Below are 9,650 nucleotides of genomic sequence, written 5' to 3'. Positions count from 1 at the left end.
CATACAAGCAGTGGCATGTGTGCCAAATGGCTAGTATGGCTATTTAGCAAGGCACTGTGAATCCCAGAATGTTCTGAGCTGGAAGGATGACAGAATCACAGAATTCTTAGGTGTTGAGCTTGGATGGGATACCCCTCCTTGTCGGACCAGGGTAAAAGAGCAGAGGAGGCTGTTGTTCTGCTAAGTTCTTTATTTCATAGTCTCATAGCTTTCTTGAAGGCAAAGTTCAAGGGGGTTACATGATAAAGCCAAGCAGCAACAGCAAACAGCAGGCAGAAAACAGCTTCTTCTTCTAATTCTAGTTTCTTCTATATTCTCTTTATTTTTTCTTAGTGTGGATTATATTTAATTGACCAATAAGATTAGCACACAATTCTAGTTTTCTTAATCTATCCTGGTCTAACAGTCATAAGTCTTACACAAGTGTTACATAGGCATTACACAGATTTGCACATACAGTTTCTACTGTTATTGTTTATGTAAACACTCTTTCTAAAAAATGTGAACAGTATAGTTCTATTTCTATTTTGTCTAAAGTAAAGAATTCTGTGAAAAGGTAACACTGCTGCAGCAAGAACTGTGTTTAAGGTCTCTGCTGCAACTTTTCAATGTTTAAGGCACTTTTTAAGGCACTTAGCATATATTTCCACTAAAAGTTAAAAATCCATATTTCTATTTCACTTTGGTGTGACTTCATGTATCTCAGCTTATCTAAAGGTTTTAATTCAACCCCTCTCCTTCGGCTTTCCTCTGGGCCTGAGTCCAGAGAAGCTTTCACTCCAACAGTTAGGGTTGGAAGGGACCTCAAGAGACCCAGTCCAACAACCCTGCCAAAACAGGGTCACCTGGAGCAGATGACACAGGGACACATCCAAGTGCACTTGGAATGTGTCCAGAGAGGCAGACTCCACACCCTCCCTGGGCAGTTGTACCAGTGCTCTGCCACCCAATGTAAAGCTCTTCCTCTTGTTAAGGTAAAACCTGTGTTTTAGTTTATGGCCATAAATATGGATCATCACATCCCAACTCATAGCCTGGCACAGGACATCCTCATGAATCCACCCTGTGCTTGCAGGGCATTGTCCCAACACCCCCTGAACTCTGTCAGGCTTGGGGCTGTGACCACTTCCTTGGGGAGAGAGGACCATGCGAGCAGCTAAGTTGGGATTTATTTATCACTTGACCGTTGATGGAGCCTGGGAGATGCTGTTTTTCTCCCTGACATTTAATTGTCTGTTTTGTGTGTCCTTTAGGATGCAATAGATCCTAAGTGTGTGGAAAGTCATGCTGGAAAAAGCCAGTGTCCGCAAAGGAGACAGAGGAGTCCTGCAAGAATCAATTTCATTCAAAAAAAAGGAGAGAGCCCACTGGGCGAAACCCCTCTGGGATCTCTCCGGGGTTTCTGGCGCACACAGCCTCCTTTTATCCTAAGCCCCCGGCCACATGTTGCCTTCTGTCCTTTCCCCATTGGCCGAGGCACTAGGAAGGGAGAGCCTTCCCGACCCCCCTACTGCCAATTCCCCCTTGAAAACATGTATCCTCCACACATCATGCATCGCATGACCACTAAAATTAGCTTTAAGCCCGCCCTGGACGGAGAAGTTAATACTCGTAAGTCTATTAATACACATTTTTCCTAGAGTTCAAAAGCTCAGACTGTGCTCGGTTCTGCAACAAACCTGACGGATCCTTTCAGATCAAGTCGTTTGTGAGGACACTCGCAGCCCTTTTTCCTGTCATAAGGAAACCACCGCCTTTAACAAGCACCGAAACAACTCATCCCCCTCACGCAGCTCCTGCCTTCCCGCCACTAAACCCCACGGAGCCCCGTGACGTCACAACTAACCCCGCCCCTCCGTGACGCCACGCGGCGCGCGCTGCCTGCCGGGAGGCGATTGGCCGGCCCGTGGCGCGTTCCCATCGTGCCCCGCGGGACCCGTTGCGCCTCCCCCGCGGCGGCGGCGCGGCCCGAGCCCGTCCCGGCCCTTCCCGGCCCGTCCCGGAGCCCCGGCGGGAGCCTCCCTGCCCCGCCATGCCCCCCAAGAAGCAGCAGCAGCCGGCGGGGGGCAGCAAGAAGGCGGACCAGAAGAAGAAGGAGAAGATCATCGAGGTGAGGAGGCCCAGGCCGCCGATCTCCCGCCGCGGCCTCTCGCTGGGCCCTGCCGCTCCCTGCTGCTTCCCGGCTGGAGCGGCCGAGGGAAGGATCACAGAGCTGAAACCTCTCTGTTCCCGGGGAGGCACCGGATTCGCTGCGCTGCTTGGGCCCAGCTTTAGGTGTTCAGCCGGGACATTGCCAGGCCCGAGCTGTGCTGGGGCTGACCATGATCTGACAGCACTGCTCTGCTGTCTTTTTTCGTCGCCCATTTCTCATACTCATCCTGGTGCCCTGTGCGTCCGTGTGTTCCCAGAGTCCGGCTCGCTGGGGTGTAGGTTTGTGCTTTTGGGAGCAGGACCAAATGATCCCCAGAGATCCCTTCACACCTTAATGATTGGCTGGTTCCTCACTCAGATTTGCAGTGGGTTTTGTTGCAATTTGACCCGTTGACCAGATTGGAAAAAAAAAAAACCGCTAAAAGGGTATGGGTGTTTGTGTATGCTGTGTGTGTAAATTTATGCTGAGAGTCCAAGCAGAGTAGTTACAGAAATTTAAATATTTGCCTGAATTTATTGGCATGAGAGATGCTGCTCATTACACAGGTGAAATACCTGTGTAATGTGAGTGTTCTTTTAAATCTGAGGCTGCAGAATGTTGTTTCTGTGTTTTTTGGAATGGTCAGGTTAGATAGTTGGTCTTGTGTTCTGGCATTGGAGTTGCTGAGGTTCTTGCTGAATGCAGCTGCCCCAGCAAAATTCTGCTTTTTATTACAAAGACATGTAGCTGAAACGGGAAAAGCTTGTACTGATTGTTAACAATAATTTATTACATAAATCAAATACACAGGGATTATATTTCCCTTGCTGTATTTACAGTGAAAATCAAGTGTATAAATGATAGATTTTCTTTCCCAACTACTTGTTTTGACTTCTCCATTTAGCACCAACTAACAGAAAAGCTGCTGTTCATAGGGGACATGTAAGTGAAAACGGCATGAGTCTGGAAACTTGGAGCTGTTTATTTTGTAATTATTTTATAATATACTTTTGGATTGTTAGGGCTTTCAAAACCATATTTGAACTGAGCTATTATCACTGGATGAACATCTGTTACTTTTTCCTGGAAGGAAGAAAATGTTGGTATCAAATCAAAGGCATGGATAAATTTTTAATGCGGGTATTTCAGTTACAAAAAATAATTTCTGCCTCAGGTACTCATGTGAAAGTGAGCTGTATTTTTTTTTTTTTTGGTGAGAAATTTTTCGTAGATTTGGTATAGAAATTTTACCTTAACAATAAAGCTGAAGATCTAGAGGAAGAATTGGTTTAGGCAGCAAACAGAAACTTCTGGCAGTGGAGTTCAGGAAATAGTGACACCTGTCCAGACTTATTGTATGGTAAAGACTTAACTTCATATTAGTGCAGTTAGAAAAGGAAAAGCTTCCAATACTTGAAAATAAGAAGTAATATGTCACATGTGGCAATAGTCATCTGTATAAGATACATCACATTTCTATCTGAATGGTTGAAGATAGAAGTAATAAGTGATTTCAGGTAGATAGAAGAGAAACCAGCAGTAGTTATGGCTAATCAGTTGTCCTGTTTTTGTCAGATGTTCCTTGGATAGTCTCCAAAACCATCTTGTCCTGTTGCCTTGAGAGGCCTAAGAACACTGTGTGTACATGCTCACACTGATACTGGGGCACGAGGAGGTCTGGTGATAAGAACAAGGGCTTACACAAGGGCTGCATTTAGGAGGTTCTGGTGAAAAGCCACTCCTGAAGATGATATGAGGAATCTAAATTTTGTCCATGCTGTTTCTTGGATTGCTTGTGTTGCTAGAGGAAATAATCTGTGCTTTACTGAAAGCCTAAGAGGAGTGGCAAGGGTGGGCGTTTTGCTGTTTTGGTGGTTTGTTGTTGGTTTTTTTTTAATTAATATGGCTGTGTTTGTCTCTTGGTTTAGGACAAAACATTTGGCCTAAAGAATAAAAAAGGTGCAAAGCAGCAGAAATTTATCAAGGCTGTGACTCACCAGGTTAAGTTTGGTCAACAGAATCCACGTCAGGTAAGCATTTATTGTGGAATGTTTTCCTGCTGCATAGTCAAATCATCTTTCACTGTACATACAGATGGTCATGTACTGAAGGAGAAGAAAATTGAGCTGTTCCTTGCCTCCTGTGACTGGCACAGATCTAACTAAAAATTGTCTTGCAAAGCTTGTCTAGCTGTAAATTATGTGCCTGTGTTAAGGTAGTACAGAGTATGGGGGTTTGTTGGTTTTTAGTTTGTTGTTTGGTTGGCTTTTGTTGTGAAAAAACAACTGCATCTTATCCAAACTCAACTAGTCAGGGTAAGCGTTTGTCTCAATAGTATTCTGATAGTAGCATAGGTAAGTTTAAGGTATACCTGAAATTAAATTATAGATACTGGCTGTCAGCAAAGTACAGTTGCACCTTCTTTCTCTTTTTTCTCTTTAATTCCTACCTTATTTGAGAAACAGTGAGCAATTAAAATTAACAATAGTTGTTACTAAAACTGGAATTGAAAGAAGATAAAAGTGTAAACCTATATATTCTCATTCTTCTACTTACAGAAGTATTACAATTTTAAGTGGACACAAGTCTGTCAAGTCTCCATCAATTTGGTGAACTCTTTGGTCAAAAAGCCTGAAATTTTGAGCCGCTCTCTGCAACTTGGCTCTTCCATATGATGAAATAAAATGAGATATAGTATTTCCATTATACTTAATCAGAAAGCATGGATTTAATGGAAATGATCCAGGTCTATTCCTAAAGTGCTAAGAAAGCTAGCTGTAAAATTTTTACACAGCTTTTTGTTCTATGAATAAGCCTGTAAATAATTACACTTGCGTTAGCTCAATTCATGATGTCATGATACATTCCTTGCATAAGAAGGATGAACTAGCTTGACAAGCCCAACTTGAAAGTAAAGTTGATATTTGGGTCATTAGATCTAATAATTTTTTGTTGTGGAAAAGATTCTTTGATGTCACTTCAGGAACATTGGTGTTACTCAAACAGTTCTGAAATTTGTGTATGAAATCCCTGGATCTGTGGCATGTATACAAATATCAATGTGTAAAATAGCCAGCCTAAAATAATGTTATTTCTCAAATGCTGGTAGCTATTGACTGTTGGATGTCAGGACCAAATGTTTAAACCTGATTATACCTCTCTAACCTTACAAAATAGCTTTCAGTTAGGATTGTCCCCAAGAAAGAAGTTTTTGAAACAATTTTCCTTGTGTCATGAGATGAAAATGGAAATGCTGTCAAAGTTTTGGTTTTGGTGGTGTGTGTTTTTTTGTTTTGCTCGTTTTTTTGATTTGTTATTGTTTCTTTGGGTTTTTTTGTTTCTTTGATTTTGGGGGGTTTTGTTTGTTTATTGTTGGTTTGTTGGGGTTTTTTTAAGACAAGCTTCATCTTCAACCTTTTAGAGGTGTGAAACATAAGCATTCTTAAAGTACTACTTTATGTAGTTGACATATGTGAGTCTGCACGTTATTTAAAATATCATTTGTGAACTTTTAGTATAAAAACTAGCCGAGCTGCTAATTCCTTTCTAAAACAATTTGGTGTGTTTTTTCCAAACTCACCATAAGAACAAAGCTCCTTTTTTAATATTACACTGTATTTTAGAAAATAGTACCCCACATACTTGTTTGTGATGTTAGTCTCACTAACTTTCCATAAGGGTAAGAGTCAAATAAACACAGAATCCATAAGGGTAGAGAAGACCTCTAAGATCTTTGAGGCCAGCCATTAACCCAGCACTGCCTGTTCACCACTAAACTATGTTCCCAAGTGCCCCATCTACACATTTTTGAACTCTTGCAGGGATGGCAAGTCCACCAATATTTGACCCACCCTTTCAGTGATGAAATTTTTCCTAAAATCTCATCTAAACATTGTCTGGGGTAACTTGAGACCATTCCCTCTTATCCTGTCACTTGTTACCTTGAAAAAGATATGGACCCCCACCTTGCTAAAACCTCCTTTCATATCTGATCTAAGAATGTTTCTCCCATGTCCGCTTTCATGTTTTTCATCCCACTTTGGTATGGATACACAACTGCTCTGGCTTTTCTGAAAAAGGGTGAGGCAGAGTCAGGTATTTTTTTCCTTATACATGAAGTTTTCTTTCCCTAGATGAGCTTCTTTTCCAGTCTTTGAGCCCTAGTTAAGCAATGAAACATTCATATGTTGAGTTGATCCAAGTTGAAATAATGTTCTAAAAGCACTTCCAACTTACATGGATAGATTTCCTGCAATGGCTGCCTGTATAGATGAGAAAAAAGAGCAAATCACAGCATGTAGGGGACTCAAGACAAGAGGCTTTTTCTTGTGCAGATCTGGAAGTAGCTGCACTGAGTAGTTGCACTGCAAAACTCGAGTGGTTTCAATGCCTCTCGTTGGCTTTCCTACCTGTAAAGGTGCAGTAGGGGTCACTGTGGCACTCAGGTATCTGCCAGCGCCTCTCCTCTCTGGCAGATTTGCAGTCCCTCCTGTAGGATAGGTCAGTGCCAGTAAAGGGCAGCAGCTGCACACACAACAGCAACAATTCTGAGCCTTCCAGGCATCACAGGTTGATTCCTTCCTGCCCTCATAAACTAATTTCGAGTGATTGGCTATTTTAACGTGCAGTTTGTGTGAAGTAAGTCCTGGCATTCTGATTTTATATTTATAACTTTTAATTTGGGGTCATTATAGGCTGCTCAATCAGAAAGTGAGAAGAAATTAAAGAAAGAAGATAAGAAAAAGGAATTACAAGAATTAAATGAGCTTTTCAAGCCTGTGGTTGCTGCACAGAAAATAAGCAAAGGTATGACTAACTGATTTATCTTCATTTGCGTTCTCTTATTTGTATAGCTACTTGAGGTAAAATAGCCCTTCAAAAACACCAGTTGATATTTTAATGGGATAGATGTGACTATTTCCTTCTCAATCTGGTGTGCCAAGTATTTTGTCAGTCACGATTTGGCTTTTTTTTTTTGGGAAGTCCTCTGGGGTCAGTAGATCATAAGAATATCAAAAGCTACATTGATGTTGTCAGCACAGCTGAAGATATTGGCTGTGTTCTGATTCATCAATTAGATGCTTCTGGATGTGTGGCATGATTTTTGTGTGTGTGTGATGGTATTTGTTTAAAACAGCCTGTGTCCCCAGGGAAGTGTGGACATCCAAAGAAAGAATAAAAGATCATAACTATTGTCTTAAAGAAGACTAGTACTCAAATCAGAACAGTGAATACTTTCCAGTTACTTGTATCTGACCACATAATTAGCAGTAGCATCGTGTTTTGGTCTCTCTTGACTTTGGTTATTGAACACACAAATTTTGTGATGTTACCAAGTTTTTATTTACCAATCTACTGGAGCTTATGTGCAATGATTTTTGACAAAAAAAAGTGTGATTTCCGTATATTTGAAGCAAACCTTATATTTACTCATCGTGTTACTGACGAGCAACAAAGGATACTTTTCTCTGTGATCTGCAGCTTTCTGTATCAGTTTTCTCTAAATCAAGTAGCTTTTGACTTTGAGTTATTTCAGAAAACTAATATTGCCCAGGTATTTAGATTACATTTTAAACAGGTGTTGCTGTACATATTGAAATCACTTTGAGTCAAACCAAAAGTGAAGCATCATGTGAAAAACTCGAGCTTAAAATCTTACACGAGAACTTAATTAATATTACAAGTAAAGTATTTCTGAATTAGTCATGTCTCGTAAATACACCTGCTTCTTTCATTGCTTTTTTATAATGACCTCCTAATGGTCAAATAATTCTTTAGTGGGATGATTTTTACTTGAACTGTAGTTAGGATGGTTGGATAGTTCATACTAGAACAACAGTTGCTTATTTGCTCTGGTCAGCCATTTTCTTCCTGTTATTAAAAGAAGAAAGTGGTTTGAGTGAGTGTGGGTTAAATTATTGTAATTTATTGTAGTGTGTTGTTGATGAATTGGGGAATGGCTGACATCCAGAAGATGCTGTATTGTGTACTACATGCAAGAATAGCTTCATGTATAGGAAAGAAGTTGCACAGAATGATCTCTCTTACGTATTGTAATACACGAATTAATAATTTTCACAGGCATACCATATTTCTTTAAAAAGTTTAGTGGCACCTCTGATACTTAGTGTAAATACCATGCAATAAAAGTAAATTTGGCATGTTCAGGACATGAATTATATACTTATCATGAACACTTTAAATAACTTATTTTAAAAACCTATTTTCATTCTCTACATAGCCTCGATATTGTTCCCAGAATTTCTAGAATATAATTTTTGCTTAAAAGTAGTATTAAAATATAAAAACTTTCTTCACTCAGGCGCTGACCCCAAATCTGTAGTTTGTGCTTTCTTCAAGCAAGGACAGTGCACTAAAGGAGACAAGTGCAAGTTTTCTCATGATTTGTCATTGGAAAGGAAGTGTGAAAAACGGAGTGTCTACATTGATGCAAGAGATGAAGACCTTGAAAAAGGTATAATAATTGTAGAAAGTTACTACTAAGCTATTCTGATTCTGAAACTGGAATTTTAAGATTAAGAGTCTTCTGTTATTGTGGTTATGATCCTGAAGAACAGTGAGTAAGGCACCCCATCCCCCTACATTCAAAGTTCTGAGCAGCACTGAAACTTTTTCCAAGTGTGCTCTCAAGTGTTCTTCAGACCTTACCTAGAAAAAGAAGTATGACCTGCTGATACTGCATGGTGGTTTTTCAGTTGTGCAATGTCATGTATTATGTCATACAAGTCGCAGGTTGAACAGTACTTGACCTTTCTTAGAGCTGCTGTTTCCCTCCTAAGTTCTGTAGAAGGGCAAAAGGAGGAAGTGTAGTGAGCAACCAGAGTTGCCTTCCAGAACTGCTACTAGTGTTTGGCCAAATGTGCACAGTTCCAAAATTAGAGATACTTGGGAGTGTTTTTTCTGTGACTTTCTCTCCCCAAATGACTTGTCAGCTAAGTACTCTGGATTTTATTTTTATTTAGCAGGGATTAGAGATTTTATAGAACTTGGTTTTTTCACATTTCCTCGTGTCTCAGTCTTTATTTGAATTTTAGCCTCTGTCATCCTAAATGTATATGATGGGATCCCACAGATTCACTGCTGTTACTGTCATTGGTTGACACTGAACCATGCCGTAAATCAAATCCCTCCTGATGGGAGAGAATTTTCTAAAAGTCCTTGCAAGGAGTTTCAAAGATAAACCGAGACTTTTCCTGGAGTTTCAATGCTGCCGGATAGTTGTTTATTAAGTCTTATCAGAGGAACAGAGCCACCAGCGTGACCCAGGTACAGCACAGAGCACAGAAAGGAGGAAATAAGTCTAATTATCAAGATTTATGCAGCCTTTTAAAGATAATTTAACCAATAGTTACTAAAAACATATATTATTTTCACTTTCTTACCAATTATTCAGTAACACGGGCAGGAACTGTGGAGTTCTCTATCCAATCATCCCAAACTACTTTTACTGCAGAACATGGAGTAGTAGAAGAAGGAGAAGAAGGTTTAGAGAACAACA

The 9,650-nt window shown here is 40.4% G+C and overlaps 1 protein-coding gene across 1 annotated transcript in view; it reads left to right on the top strand.

Annotated features, from left to right (window-relative positions):
* Nucleotides 1-1,942: 1,942 nt before the first annotated feature.
* ZC3H15 (zinc finger CCCH-type containing 15) overlaps nucleotides 1,943-9,650 on the top strand; it is a 13,560-nt gene continuing 5,852 nt past the window's right edge. The window contains exons 1-4 of the mRNA XM_042041098.1: nucleotides 1,943-2,110; nucleotides 4,060-4,161; nucleotides 6,826-6,937; nucleotides 8,454-8,606. Of these exons, the coding sequence (XP_041897032.1) occupies nucleotides 2,033-2,110; nucleotides 4,060-4,161; nucleotides 6,826-6,937; nucleotides 8,454-8,606 (445 nt within the window). The 5' untranslated portion in view covers nucleotides 1,943-2,032. The remainder of the gene's footprint in view (nucleotides 2,111-4,059; nucleotides 4,162-6,825; nucleotides 6,938-8,453; nucleotides 8,607-9,650) is intronic.

This window comes from Corvus kubaryi, unplaced genomic scaffold, assembly GCF_017639235.1.
Source record: "Corvus kubaryi isolate FWS band 111438036 unplaced genomic scaffold, C.kubaryi_AGA036_p1.0 37396, whole genome shotgun sequence".
In the NCBI taxonomy this organism is placed as follows: Eukaryota; Metazoa; Chordata; class Aves; order Passeriformes; family Corvidae; genus Corvus; species Corvus kubaryi.
Note: the sequence above shows the minus strand (reverse complement) of the source record. Positions and strands in the feature narration are given on the sequence as shown.